The following is a 15,853-nucleotide window of genomic DNA, read 5'->3' on the forward strand; positions in this document are numbered from 1 at the left end:
TGGGGATGAAACAACATGTCATAACTTTATTTTACTCTCATTTTTAGCCCTCACAGTTTAAGGATAAGAGGATGCTCTGCACTGGGGAAGGGAAGGCAGGGGTGAGATAGGAGAGAGGTGGGTGGTACAGGGCTCTTTCTGGATCTCAGTAAGAAAGGCATGACAACAGATGACTTAGTAAGGTAACTTTATAATAGCTTGAATGACCCAAAGAGAGACTTTTCTCTCCATGGACAGGATCTGCTCTGCGCAGCACGCCATGGGAAAATCTATCCAGGCTCTGTCTGATGCTGCATGAATGTGGGGTGCCCAGCATCTGAAGGGATGTAATATTTACTCACTATCTATGTTCCTCTTCTTATCATGGACCTTTTTAAAGCAGTTATCTTATTAAGCCATTTGTTGCCGGCCCTTTCTTATTAATATCCAGAAAGGGCCCAGCACTGTCTCTTTCTCTCTCTCTCTCTCTTTTCCCTCCCCCACTCCCCTGCCCCGGTGCAGGACTCAGTAACACTACATCACCCGCTCAAAACTCCTTTACTGTTTAAACTTTTCCTGATAGTCCAAGATTCACTAAAAAATAACAGTGGTGGTTCTTGACAAGAACAGTGGGTCTTAACAAGACTCACTGATTTAACAGTGTTTGTCTCTAGGAGATACAGTTTAATATGCTCTTTGATAAAGAGTGGAGTGAAAATATTTCAGCATTCTTACATGATGGAAATTTTATGAGCAGCCGTTTCAGTGGCTTATCTCCATTATAAAATGTTTGTTTATCTCTAGGATCTGTCAAAAGACACAGTGGTCACAATAAAGGAATTTTTTGCTGACAATGCTATTCTCTAGGTGTGTAACTCATAAAGCAGTACTACTTTGTTGATTGGTACATAGATGGTTCTCTAATTCTCTGCTAACACACCTGTCTTTTGAAATCCACCAGACTTCATGCTGCATTTTTATCATGCCCAGATCTCAAAATATGATCTTGGCTCCTCTCCCCGCCCCCCTCCACCCCCGCAAAGCAAGAAGAATTTGCTGATTTTAGCATATTTTGATAAGAATTAAACCTATGGTTTTAGTCAAGATCTAATGTAAAAACCCAAGCCATGGTTATACTGTTTACTAAGAGTCAACCCAGACGTTCCTTGTGCTGTTACTCTTCTAACGTGATGTAATGTGAGTGTCCAGTTTCATACTTGTAAAAAACCAGTTTTTACGGATTTTTGGTTTCCATCTTCATAACTCGTATAGCAGAAAAAATAGAAATAAGATACATGATATTTAAACAAGTGTTTTAAATATTCAGAGTAAATGGAAGCAACCTTTATCTGTAAGCATGAATTTCATAAGAACTTTGTCAGTCTCTAATCCTTTGCAAACATATATTTGGAAACACATTCCAAATTCACAGAATACTTTTTTTCCCCCCCCTGTTAAGAATATACAAGTTAAGAGTCTACATTTAAATGACTGGCAACTCATCATTCAAGTTTATATAGAGATGTGAGAAAATTCTCTAGAGTTTTAGTTTCCAGAGGAGCAAAAAATGCATTTGTTACATTTTTATTGTAAAAGTAATTGATGGGAAAAGAGAGTAAAAAAGTAGTTTCCATTATCATTATTATTATTATTTTATAATCCATGAAGACAATCTTAGTTTTCTTTTGCACTGAGAATATATTACAGAAAACATTGTATGAGTTGCCTCATATATCTAGTATATGACTATTTCAAGTGTATTGTGATTTCAAATCATTGATCATTGTGTAATCAATAGATCATTCTGAAAATATTATTAAAACATTTTAAGATTGCATTGAATAACTTTAATGTTATGCTTGTGTTCCAGTTTTATGTTGAAAAGTAAAAAAAACCAAAAAAACTGCTGCCATCTTAAACATGTATTATTTACAAAGTACCCAATACAGTACAATATGTGCTATTAAATGAATGTCATTTGTTCTTGCCAAATAATAGGTATTAACTATTCTTTACTTTTAAATGTCTGTAGGCAAATTTAGCCTTGCAAGAGGGAAGACTTGCAGCTGCCCAAATGGAACTGAATAATGCACAAATTCAGCTGGATGAGAAGCAAATGGAACTAGATCAAGTACAAGCCATGTATGATATGGCTATGAAAGAGAAGCAGGCCTTACTTGATGATGCTGAGGTATGCAGAAGGAAGATGAACAATGCCACAGCTCTGATTGAAGGATTACGTGGAGAAAAGGTACTAGCACATATGAGTAGGTTTCCAGCACAAAGCAGGTGCTCAGTTTTGAGGATGCTCCATAATGATCATTAGTAGTGCTTAAGAAATTCAAGGCATGGTGACATCTCAATATCATATGACACTTTATTTTAGTTATATATATGTTTTTTTGCTTAAACTTAATATATCTAGCAAAGTAAAATAATTTCTTCTGTTAACTTAATTCTTCTGTATGAAGATTTATGTCTTATCATATGGCTCATATTGGGATAAAGTTCAGATTTAAAGCCGAGGAACCAAATTCCTTTTAGCTTTAGTAAGAAGACGAATTAGGCTTAACCTAAATAATTACCCTAAAATATTTATAAGAAGGATTACTCTCTTTTTCTCGCCAAGTATACAAGAACAGGAGTTTGAAGCTTGACTAATTTCCTGAATTATATTTGAAGTTCAGATTTCTACTGGAGCCTTTTACAGAATTATGGGCTAATCATTATCCTCTGCACTGAGGTTGAAATTTACCTTTCCTATGCAGATTTTTCTGGCTTCAGCCTGAAGGTTTCCAGAGAAAGCAGGATACTCTTTTTTTCTCATCTGATTATTTGCTTTGATAATTCCTTGGTTGATTTCACACGAGTCAAAATTGATGAGAGCTTTGACTTCAACCATTGTGTCCTGTGAGGCCAGGACTTCAGCATTTGTTTGCATAGCTCTACTTCAAAATATATCAGTCAAAAATGTTAGATGCTTTATCATATTTTTCAGTGAATTTCTAAATTTAAGAGCAACACCAAAATAGGAAGTCACAGTGCCTTATTGTGGGTTTTCTGAAGCCTTGTGCTATGAGGTCTCGTAACAGCTGTTATTCCATTCTACTTTTGAAAATTCGGACAAAGAATTCAAAGACTATATATGGCTCTTGGAGCCTTGGGCAAAACCGACACTGGGTTAAATGTGTATTTTCTAAATTTAAAACATGTAGGTCTTGACCAAGATTGCATGCAGAGTGATTGGAAGGGTACAGAAATCTGGAGAGAAAGGAATAAGTAAAACTCAAAAGTAATATTCAGAAAATCACAGAATCATGGAATAATTGAGATTGGAAGGGACCTCTGGAGATCATCTAACCACCCCCCACCCCCCCCAGCAAGGTCAAATAGAGCAGGTTGCTCAGGGCATTGTGAAGTTGGGTTTTGAATATCTCCAAAGATGAAGACTCCATAACCTCTCTTGACAACCTATTCCAGTCCTTGACCACTCTGACTGTAAAAAAGGTTTTTTCTGTGTTTAATTGTAATTTCTGGTATTTCAATTTGTGCCAATTGCCCCTTGTCCTTTCACTGGGTACCACTGAAAAGAGTCTGGCACTGTCTTTTTTACACCCTCCCATCAGGTATTTATACACTTTGATAAAATTCCCCCTGCACTGTCTGTTTTCAAGGCTAAACAATCTCAATTCTCTCAGCCAAGGCTGCTCCCAACCTTTACATCCCTGACCAGTTCTTTCTTGTTTGCAAGTCTGAGGTTCAGCAAACCACCTTCCCTCATTAGATCCTCAGTTACCTGTGTTAAGAATTTTTTGTTAGTGCACTCCTGAAAACCTCCTGGATCGCTTGTGTCTTGCTGTGTTGTCCCTTCAGAAGATGATAGAGTGGTTAAAGTCCCCCATGTAGGCCAGGGCCTGTGAATACAAGGTTTCTTCCCATTGTCTTACAAAAGACCTCATCTACTTCTTGCTAATCACATTGTCTGTAACAGACACACACAACATCACCATGCTGGTCTGCTCTCTAATCCTAACCCATAAGCTCTCAACTGGCCTGTTGTCTATCCCAGAGTCTCAGATGCAGAACTCCATGCATTCCAGCTGCTCTCTCACATGAAAGAAAACTCCCCTTCTCACCTTCGCAGCCTGGTCTTCCTAGCAAGCCTGTATATACCTGTTGCAGCACTCCAGTTGTGGAACCCTTCCCACCATGTCCCCATGATCCCCATGATATCATGACTCTGCAACTGCATGCAGAGCTCTAATTCCTTGTTTGTTCTCCGTGCTGTGCACGCTAGTGTACAAGCACTTCAGAGAGGTGCCCAGCTGTGCTAATTTCTCAGAAACAGTATGAAAGTGATCCCCATCGTTCTGTCTGGTAGGCACTTCTTTGTTTATGTGGATATGCTTGGAGTGGTCCTCCATTAGTCCTGTTTTATTGATTACAAGGTCCCTACTGTTTATGTGACCCCACACATTTTGTTTGCCAACCCAGTCCTCCACTTCCTCACATAATTGTTGGTCATCCTCTTCCTCCCACTTTGTTCGTCCTTTCAAGCACTTCTCACCAGTTTGGCCAGCTTGTTGGCAAAGATGCTTTTTCTCCACTTGGTCAGGTGGTTGCCAGCTCTTCCAAGAAAACTTCTACTTCTGAAAAGAATGATTTAAAGCCAAAAATACTCCTGGTTCAAAGAATAATTGTTTACCAAAAAGAGATAAATTCTTAAGTTAGATCTTCATGTTAGGTTTGTGCCTGCTTAATCTAACTTTTTTATAATATTTTACATACAGCTTCGTTGGACAGCAAGCAGCAAAAACTTTCAAAACCAAATTATTAATTTAGTGGGGAATGTTCTTCTGGCCACTGGATTTCTCTCTTACTCTGGACCTTTCAATCAGGAGTACAGGAATTTGCTGCTCCAGTTGTGGAAGAAAGAGATGGATAAGAGCAAGATTCCATGCAGTAATGTAAGTGTTCACACTCTGTCCTGACCTTATTCTTTGCCTTGCAGGGAAATAATGTGCAGAGCATTCTGTTCCAGAAAAGTACATAATTGGAAGATTATATACAGGCTGTCACATTCCATCAAATTTTTAATAAATAAAAAATCTGAACAGTTGACAATTGAGCTTCTGAACCGCTATGTTTTAAGATCCTCTTTGTACTGTCATGCATTGCAAGATTGGTATATAGGCCATCACTGTGGCAAATCTGAGAGAGAGATGCTGTCTGAGGTCAGCTGCCCTGGGAGGAAATTGCGTAATATGGGAAACAAAGTAAAATTTACTAGCTTAAAATAGATCTACCTTATCATAAGAAGTTCCATCAGATAGTCTCAGTTTCCCCCCCTAGTTGATGGTGTTTTTGCAAATACCACGTTGTGTCCATAATTTCAGTCATAAAGTCAAGCAAATCAGCCATATCTAGCATATACTGAAAGTGGAAAATATGTATATTGAAGAAAACACCAGTCGTAACTGTCTCTCTCAGCATTTTAAGTTATCCCCTTACAAGGAATAACCTGTGAATATATGTTTGAGAATATCACACCACATCTGATATTGCTGTGCTCCTATAGTTTGCCAGGCAGTCTTTGAAGCAGCAGCTCCTAAGTTAGGCCCACAGGATGGCACAGAGGTGGGGAGATTGGTCTGTGGCTTCTGGGTTGGGTGGGAGTTATGCCCCAACCAACTTCCAGGGACCCAGCAAGATTTACCCAATTTCTGCCTTTACCACCTACAGTCTCATATGCTGCCACAAAAAGTGTTCTCTCTCTCTCCAGCCACTTTTCACTCTGAACTGTGAATCTAGAGTATAAAGGGTGAATTTGAATGGAAGGTTTTTCATATATTTCGTATTTCTGACATATTACGTCATAAATTCTTTAACCTACTGTTCTTAATATATTAAATTTTGAACACAACAAACTAGTGTAGGAATAAAAAATTCTATTATTTTCATTTAGGATTACTTAAGTACAACATTTTACTAATCTGGATTTGCTAGAAGATTTCTGTAAAATGAACTAAACAGTTCTTCCTTTTTAAAGCTTCACACTTTTATTCTTCGTGCAGCTTGATTAATTCTTTATTGACATAAAAATACTCTTACACCCAATTATAGAAAAGACTATTGCACATTTTGAACCAGGAAATGTCACCTCTACACCTCCACATATTACCAATTAATAGTCTCCTGTCATACCCTCTGCTGTGTACCCACACCATTTAATTTAGTTTAATTTGAAGTGTCTCGTTGAAATGATTAAGTTGAACAAAACCTGGATTTTGTAAAGCTTGGCTTACACCATTTCAGCTTGCTCCAGTTTAAGCTCTTCAATCCATGTACATTTGTCACGAGTGAGGCTGTTCTCAGTGACTCTGACATTATAGCTTCCTCTCAATTGGCCTAAGTCTGTGCAGGCAGAGGTGGCCTAAAATGCAGTGGAGCTAGGGTTCCATCATGCAGCTTCAGGTCCAGTGCCACATCATATACTACCTTTATTAAGATGAGCAACTTGCGTGTTGCGACTATGATACAGGGTAGGTTCCTTTACATGAATCTTGTTCTTTCCTTTTACCACTACCTGCCTCAGGGATGCTGGACCTGGCAGCTGTTCCGGTGCATAGGTTTTGCTTGTGGCCAGCATCAGCCTTGTTCCTATTCCATGACTTTTAGGCGGTCTGTCTAATATTATTCCTTGCACCTGGAAGACATATTCATGCTAAAGGCAGAATTTAAGCCATAATAATCAAAACTGGCTTTCTGAGTAAACTGTCCATGTTGCCTTCCACTTGGTTTTGTGAATACCTGCGTACATTTTCTCCAGCAGTTGGAGAAATAGTTCAGGGAGTCTCTCTTACTCTCAGTGCAGGAGTTGAGGCATTAAGCTCAAATGGCTCCTGTCCTCAGCTGTCAAAGGTTTTGACAGAGCAGGTGCTGCTGGAAAGTGCTGGGAGCAAGTGAGCAATCTGCGTACAGCTGTGGCTGTGCCATTGTGAAACAGTTGAAGGTAGATCAGTATCCTTGCTGCATCTTCTTTTCAGGTTCTTGGGGGATTTGACACTTAAAACCTATTAGGGAGACCGCTTTGCCATGAGAGGTTTGTCGTGCTGTTCATCTCATAGAATTTAAATGTGAATCTTTTTTTTTTTTTATGTTAGGTGGTGCTTAATGCTTCTCATAGCAGTGATAAACCTTGACCTGACAGAGTGAACCTCACAGCCCAGCCCAATTTATGCTATGACTTACAAAGATGAATGATTCTGACTTGCCCAGCAAACCTCTTTGAAAACTCCTGATGATAAGTAATATGTAAAGCCAAGATGGATTTATTAATAAAGTACCAGTAGCAGTGCAGTCTCAGGCAAGATTCTTTACCAGTGTGGTATGGGAGTTATCCTACATTCATCCCAGGGAGGCTCTTCCTCAAATTCAGTGTACAAAATGTTCTTAAAAGCTACTTACCTTGGGGAATATCTGTCAAGATTCTTACTATTTAAGGATAAGAACTTGGATATATAATGTCCTTAGAAAGCAAGACATAAAGAACTAAAATTCTGCCTCTATGAAAATATTCTGACCACATTAGTACTCGCTGCATCCTTCAAAATTTGAGGAATACTTTTTGATTGTTTCTGTGTTGCCTTTTTGGGTTTTTTCATATGGACAGGTTAGACACAGAATACCAGAATTAACAAGTTTCAAACCATAATTACCATTCTGTTTAGATAGTTACTGTTAAAGACAGGGTTATGATTTCAATGATAGTTTATGAAAGAGCTTTAATTTTTTTCCAGTGAATTAAGTACTCACAAAAGGCAGCATATGGGCTTCTCTTGATACTTCACACCACAGGAAAGAAAGCAGCTTTGCAGTTCAAGCGAAAGGCTTGACATCTGCCTTACTTTGTCATAGACTAACTGACTGTGGGTGTATGAGTCATGTACGCATAACAATTTAAAGAGAGCTGTTTAAAATTAGCTAACTATCTGTGTAGTTAGGCACTTAATTTAGCTAAGTTTCAGAATTGCAGAGTGACTGATACTTCCTGCTGCAGTAAGAAAAAATTCAAAGCTGTTTAGACCCTACTCATCTGCTTAAGGAGCTAAATATGGCTTTAGGTTCCAATTGCTGCAAATTTGGGCTATTAAATGCTTTACTGTCCTTTTCACAAATGGAAATTGGATTCTTAAAGTTTCTCTGTCTTCTGAGAATGGTTTGTGTTGCTTCATTTAGATTCTTCAATAATCAGAGTAGTAAAAAATTCAAAGGGATAAAAAAGCTTTTGAGTCTTGCAGCCACTGGTATCACTAACTCTCATGATTGTATCACAGGTTGCACGGTATTGAAATTTTGCTTTAGGCTTCAGATGCCGACTTATGTGATTTTTGCAGGAGTTGCAGGTTTTTTCTTTCTTTTTAAACATGTTGTTTGTAGAGAAAGCTTGCAAATAGGAATTCTTGAGTGAAAAATGTAAGGAGCAGATTAAAAAAAACCACCTTCATTTTTATTATTTTTAAACTCACATCATTATTAAGCTACTTTTCTAATTTGGAGAGCTTAGTTTGTGATTTTAAGCACTGTTTTCTTCATATGCACATTCTTGAGAGGCCAGTCGCTGTTCATAGTGAATAAAATAAAGCAGGTTGGTTGACATATGCAAGTCAAACTTTAGGAGAATGTATGAGCTGGGGAGAGTTCTGACTACAGCAACAGTAACCTTCCATGGTAGTTCATGGTTATTGATCCATAGCACATCTCTTTCTTCTCTGAGTCTCCCACAAGCTATTCTGTATTCAAATACATACTTGGAGGGCACTTTACAACTTTACAGCAGGAGGAAGCTTTTGTGACCAAGATGACCCTTCCTCTCAAGCTAGCAAGAAAAGAGTTTGCCAATACCAAAATCAGCTTGTCATTAGATATTGAAGTGGCTTCAGAGTCTCTCTGACACTCTTTAATGGACATCAAAGCCTCAACAGGATTCACTTTCATTATTACTCAACTTCAGTGATTTAGGAACTGAACTTTAAAGAAAGGAAACAAGAAACAATAGCTACCAAATACATTCTATCATGCATTATGATCAGAATAAGAAAAACCTTCCATCAAACATTTTAGTATAACTTCTGTAACTGGCACTAATTTTGTAATTACTTATTTTCTATCAGGACCTGAACCTTACTGGTATGCTTGTTGATAATGCTACAGTGGGTGAATGGAACCTCCAGGGTCTTCCGAATGATGACCTTTCAATTCAGAATGGCATTATTGTCACAAAAGCATCTAGATATCCTTTGCTGATTGATCCACAAGGTCAAGGAAAGATCTGGATTAAAAATAAGGAAAAGAATAATGGACTCCAGGTAAATAGTTAATTTAATATTTTTTATGTATGTGTCATTTCACATCATATTTAGCAATGCAGAGTATTTTTCTGTCATCATACTTTGGCCATGTGTAATTTAAATCTGATGGTTATGGTCTACAGTTAGGCAGAAATTAAAACAAGACTGACAAAATCTGTGACCTATCTTATCAGGGTGAAATAGCTTGTACTGCTTTGTCATCTCCCAGAAAGACAGTTTCAAAAGCAAATTGGAATTATATGTTATGCCATATGTACTTTTATGATGAATCTTTTAATTACTTGTCACAGAGAAAGTGAAACATAGAGGGTGTGTTGGCTTTGTGTGGCAAGGTTTTGGTAGCGGGGGGTTACAGGAGTGGCTTCTGTAAGAAGCTTCTGGAAGCTTCCCCTGTGTTCAAGAGAGCCAATGCCAGCCGGCTCTAAGATGGACCCGCCGCCGGCCAAGGGCGAGCCAATCAGTGATGGTGGTAATGCCTCTGTGATAACATTTTTAAGAAGGGAAAAAAAAGTTGGGATGGGGAGAAACAGCCACCGGAGAGAGGAGTGAGAACATGTAAGAGAAACAGCCCTGCAGACCTAGGGGTCTGTGAAGAAGGAAGGGGAGGAGGTGCTCCAGATTCCCCTGCAGCCCATGGGAAAGACCCTGGTGAGGCAGGCTGTCCCCCTGCAGTCCAGGGAGGTCCACGGTGGAGCAGATCTCCACCTGCAGCCCGGGGAGGACCCCATGCCAGAGCAGGGGGATGCCCAAAGGAGGCTGTGACCCTGTGGGAAGCCAGTGCTAGAGCAGGCTCCTGGCAGAACCTATGGCCCCATGGAGAGAGGAGCCCATGCTGGAGCAGGTCTGCTGGCAGGACTTGTGACCCCGTGGGGGACCCACGCTGGAGCAGTGTGCTCCTGAAGGACTGCAGCCCGCGGAAAGGACCCATGCTGGAGCAGTTCATGAAGAACTGCAGCCCATGGGAAGAACCCAGGTTGGAGAGTTCATGGAGGACTGTCTCCCGTGGGAAGGACCCCATGCTGGAGCAGGGGAAGAGTGTGATGAGTCCTGCCCCTGAGGAGGAAGGAGCGACAGAGACAATGTGTGAGGAACTGACCCCAACCCCATTCCCCATCCCCCTGTGCCAGTGGCGGGGGGGTGGTAGAGAATCTGGGAGTGAAGTTGTGCCCAGGAAGAAGGGAGGGGTGGAGGGAAGGTGTTCTGAGATTTGGTTTTATTTCTCATTACCCTACTTTGGTTGATTTGTAATAAATTGAGTTAATTTTCCCCAAGCTGAGTCTGTTTTGCCCATGATGATAATTGGTGAGTGATCTTTCCTGTCCTTATCTCGACCCACAAGCTCTTTCTTATATTTTCTCTCCCCTGTCCAGCTGAGGAGGAGGGAGTGATAGAAGGGCTTTGGTGGGCACCTGGCATCCAGCCAGGGTCAACCCACCACAGAGGGAAGTAAATGACTTGCAAAATTAAGAGCAGACAGATCAGGCAGTTGGTGCCTCATGGCAATAACATTTTAGGGTAAGCATTTTAAGAGAAAAATAGGGAAAAGAAAAAGGGAGGAATTGGAAAAAGAATAGTAGCCTGAGATAGAATGGAAATCTTGGAAAAATGAATACCTTTATTAAAAATATCATGAAAAACTCTCCTAAAATGTATGAGTTGTATTCACAGAATTTAGGCATTTTATGACTGTGTGAAATCTACTGTCCTACAGTAGATAACATGGCTTCCTCTAAATTACATGAGACCTTAGTTTGCCCCCTGAGTTTGGATCAAGAAACACTAGTGTGAGTAACCAAGAGGAAACAATAGAGGAGGATATATCTCATTTTCCACCCTCTTTGAGACTTGCATCTCCTGCTCAGGATTTCAGAGAGCTGCCAAGCTGAGCTCAGGAGTGGCAACAGCGAATGTCCTTCATTCAGGGACCTACAGTGACTCTCTCTGCCATGCTGTAGCCTTTCCCCCAATCATTTTAAAGTGTCCTTCAAGCAGCAACTTCAGTTCCCTCCCTTAAGTGGCACTGAGTCTGTATTGCCCACCCTTGGGGTGGCAGCTCTCGCCATCTACCATCATGCAGCCTGCAGAAGGGGACTGCAAACACGGGTTCCATTCTCTGGTCCAGTAACTGCGTGAGGATCTTATATCACATACTCACCAAAGCAGGGACTGGGAGATGTAGATTAAAATACCGTTTCCTCTTTCCTCACTATTCATACTCTATTAAGTGATGATGGCGTTTGACTGATGAGCCAGAGAAAAATGTCTACCAGGATTACTTTGTGGTCAGTATGTGTGAACATCCAGCCTTCGAAATCTGTGAATCCTGGTGGGGCTTAACTACTGAGCTGCTGAGTACTCTCAAAACTTACGTGGCTTTGAATACACACAGATGCAGCCTTTAAATGCAGAGGAAGCTTTCCTGATGAAAACTAAGTTATTTATGCGATTTTAGGCATCCTGGCTCAGATGTCAGCTGTGTTAGAAGAATCCGAGTTCTCCCCCTGTAAAGTCCAGGAGGAAGAGAGTTATATCAAGACTCTAAATACCCAATTGTTTATATTGTGCCTTTATATCTGGGATATTGTAATTTGCTATGGCCTTGTTAGGGTTATATTGTTGGTCACTAAGACAGTACTTCATCCCTCAGTTTCATTTGGATTAAAAATGTAGGCAACATGCTGGTTTGGTGGATACACATGTCTACATTATAACAAAGCTAAAAGTGCAGAGTGATGGAACATAGTATTAATTTTTAAATAATATACTGTTTTAAGACTGTGAAATGTGCCGCTAGATATTTTAATTATACCTTTTTTCAAAGATCACTGCCTGCAAGACAAGATTTATTTTAAAAATATGTCTATCCTAGGTTTTTTTGTGGTAAAACCCCCACCCCCAAATCATGACTTAACGGATGACTGGAAAGGCTATTCAATTATCATCTCAAATATGCTTATGTTAGATTTATTAAATTTAAATAAGTGAAAAGGAGTCTATGTGATTTTTAGCAATTTTAAGACTTTATATTGTGAAATGAGAAATGAATTGGAAATTCAACATCTGATGTGAGACCAGGCCTCCTAGGTAATACTGGTTCCCTGTCTGAACCCTATAAATATTTCCCTCCTTCACATTAGTGTTCTGAGCATAAAACCATTAATATTTAAAAGGTATTAAGATACTACAATGATTAGATAGATATGTAGATAAGTAAATAAATCAATAGATAACAATAAAGAAACACATCAAGTGCAATCCTCTTTTCTGTTAACCTTAAAGCAAAACTTCCATTCATTTCGGCAGAGGTGAGTGTTGGTCCCTAAAATTTAATCATTTGTGTTGATATCCCAGGATGAGTGTCATTTTTGAAAGCTGCAATAGATTTTTTTCTGTTTTCTATGTGCTTGCAAAGGCATGCTATATTGTGAACAAATCTTCCTAGGTTACAGCTATGAACCACAAGTTCTTCAGATGTCATATAGAGGACTGCCTGTCCCTTGGCCGACCTTTGTTAATAGAAGATGTTGGAGAGGAACTTGATCCTGCTCTTGATAACATCTTGGAAAAAAATTTCATAAAATCTGGTTCAGCACACAAAGTAAGATGGATTGTGAACATGAAAGTAAAAACCAGTAGGACAGATGCTGGGTGTCCAGTAGTGTGGATACTGCTGAGATTCACACCTTTGCAATGCTTAGAAAGATGAGCAGTGAACTCATGGGGTTGGGGTTTTTTTTACCCTTTAAGCAGAAAGTTTAAAAAGTGTAAATGAAAATGTAAAAAAAGAGTTCATCTATTTTTCACTGGATAAAATAACTTTTTCTGAATTCAGCTTTTGAAAATTGAGTAATATGTTTGGTTTTCAGGTGAAAGTAGGTGACAAGGAGGTAGATCTGATGAAGGGGTTTACCCTTTATATGACAACAAAATTGGCGAATCCTGCCTATACTCCAGAAATTAGTGCAAGAACAACAGTGATTGACTTTACTGTTACTATGAAAGGGCTGGAAGATCAGCTCCTTGGCCGTGTCATCCTCACAGAAAAACAGGTATGTAGTACTTTGCCCTATTTATGTAGAGGGAAGGCTTGTTCAGTATCTGCACCATGAATGGATATATTCTGTCTTGGGTGAAATTAAATGCAAGAACAAAACTGTGAATGAAAGCTTAGGGGATTGTGCATTTGCTGAAAGACAGTGTGGAGCTGGTTTTTAATTGAACGGAGAGACCTAAACGTTTATTTTAAGATCTGGCCTTGGAAAGAGAAGAAAGAAAATTATTCATTAAAAATACATCACAGGCATATACATGACATACATAAAGCATCTTTATTCTTTCACATATAGCAAAGGCTCCTTGTTCAATCAGGAATCTCTTTTATTTCTGAATTCTTTTTCAAACTTAATTTGAATTACATGAAAAAATGCTTAGAAACTTGAATTACTTTTGCCAGCCAGGCCCTAGTGTGCAAGGAGATACGAGATTTTTAAGGAGCCCTGAACGTTGAATTGACTCCGCCCTTACTAAAATTTGCATTGCTTGCATGGAAGCAAATATAAAGAAGAAAATCCTCTCTTGGGTGTTTTTCAGGAATTTTATTTCATGATACCAAATCTGAGACATCCTCCAAAATAATTTAATTCCTAGATTGTTCCTGTTTCTTTCTGTGTAATCTAATTTAACAGCCTAGTTATCCACAAAATTAGGGGTCAGTTCATCATAGGCACTGGGGACATATGTGATTTTTTTACTGTGGCAGTCACACCAATAAATACATGAATGCTATGGTCCAATTACATGAAAATGTAATATTTGCTTATTTTCTCATTAAAGTGAAAGCACAAAAGTTGTATTTTGCATCAAATTGAATGACTTATTTATTTCAAATTGAACATTTCATAATTGTGTCTTTGTGAAGGAAGTAACAAAGATTAAGTTTTGGATTAGCAGACCTGCTGCTTTGAATAAGTAACTCAGGTAGACTTGTTCATGTGGGAGCAGTTCCCCACCTAAGGGAAATAATTCCTCCTTTGACTTCCCAAAGCGTGTTCTAACCAGTGTGCTTTAGTGGTGCCGTCACTTTCTCTGGCCAACACCTTTCCACTTTGCTCAAACAAGCATTTGCTGAACTAAGGACTGGAATCTAAGTGCCCTTCCTTCAGTCTGACAGTCATAACCAGAGGCTAGAAAAGTCATTATTATGCCCAAACTTCCTGTGAATTGTTCAATGAAAAATTGAAAAGCTGCAACAGCAGGTACTGAGGGAAAGCTATCCTCTAGCAGGGTGGGACAAATGCTAGGGATGCAAAACCTTTAATCTTTACTCCAGTAGGTGTATGTTTATGTGAGCAAAATTGAACAGCATCGGCAGGAGTGGCTGGGATTGAGTAATATACCTCAGATGGGAGACAGACTGTTTAAATCAAGATAGAACTGAAACTGGTTTCTCGTGACCTACATATAAGCTTCTACTTTTAAACTTCCAAATAAAAGAGATACCTACTCATCTCCCCCACACAAATAACCTCGCTCTGTGTTGTTTTGCCTGGACAAAACTGTTAGAGAATTCATATTGAATGTATGTAGCAACACGTAGACTGCATTTTGGGGCAAAAATATACTCACTGAAAAATATTCATCAAGTGCTGCATATCAGCTGAAGAGAGCTGCAAGCGTAGCTGATTAGTGTCAGCCCTACTTGCTGCACAGGGACATGCTTGCAGCTGATCAACATTTATTAAACTTCTTCCCTTTAGCAGATATGAAGAAATCATGGTTGTTCTGTCTCTTCTCGTAAGAGATGAATGTCCTGGTGTAGATAACCAGAGCCAATGGAGCTCAGATAAATTTGGTTCAAAGAAAAGACAGCATGAACAGAGAAATCTGAAGAACATTCTCATTAAGTAATTCGGATGTCTTTTCACTCCTCACTATGCTACATTAATCAGATAAATGCAGTATGCATATAAATTACTTTAGTATATAGTATTTATGCATTTCATAGAAAAACCAGCAAAGCCCCCAATTTATCATGCGTGAAATCACATGTTTTCTGTATCATTATAAGGAATCTTTCTTTGAATTAATCTTAAATATTGTAAGGAAAATTTCTGAATACAGGAACTGGAGGCAGAAAGAGTAAAACTGATGGAAGAAGTGACATCTAACAAGAGGAAAATGCAGGAGCTTGAAGATAATCTACTCTTCCGTCTAACCAGTACAGAGGGCTCTTTAGTTGAAGATGAGTCTCTGATAGAAGTCCTAAGAATCACTAAAACAACAGCAGAAGAGGTGAATTTTGAATCCATTGCAGATACATTTTGTAATTGTAATTTAAATATTATTTGTAGACAGGTGTTTTTTTCTGGTTTTGTTTTTTCTGTTCAGAGCCACTATATAACATCTGACTTCTTAACAAATAAATAGTAGAAACACTATCATTTTTTCTTCCTAAAATGTTGCAAAATTAAACTATTACCTGGATACTGCTTTATATTCCAGGC

At 39.0% G+C, this 15,853-nt stretch overlaps 1 protein-coding gene across 1 annotated transcript in view; it reads left to right on the forward strand.

Annotated features, from left to right (window-relative positions):
* The window catches only part of LOC126051190 (dynein axonemal heavy chain 5-like), a 160,869-nt gene that overhangs the window by 98,299 nt on the left and 46,717 nt on the right, over nucleotides 1–15,853 (forward strand). Inside the window, exons 56-61 of the mRNA XM_049830108.1 lie at nucleotides 2,012–2,230; nucleotides 4,770–4,946; nucleotides 9,153–9,347; nucleotides 12,793–12,948; nucleotides 13,217–13,399; nucleotides 15,471–15,641. Of these exons, the coding sequence (XP_049686065.1) occupies nucleotides 2,012–2,230; nucleotides 4,770–4,946; nucleotides 9,153–9,347; nucleotides 12,793–12,948; nucleotides 13,217–13,399; nucleotides 15,471–15,641 (1,101 nt within the window). The remainder of the gene's footprint in view (nucleotides 1–2,011; nucleotides 2,231–4,769; nucleotides 4,947–9,152; nucleotides 9,348–12,792; nucleotides 12,949–13,216; nucleotides 13,400–15,470; nucleotides 15,642–15,853) is intronic.

This window comes from Accipiter gentilis, chromosome 27 (assembly GCF_929443795.1).
Source record: "Accipiter gentilis chromosome 27, bAccGen1.1, whole genome shotgun sequence".
Lineage (NCBI taxonomy): Eukaryota > Metazoa > Chordata > Aves > Accipitriformes > Accipitridae > Astur > Astur gentilis.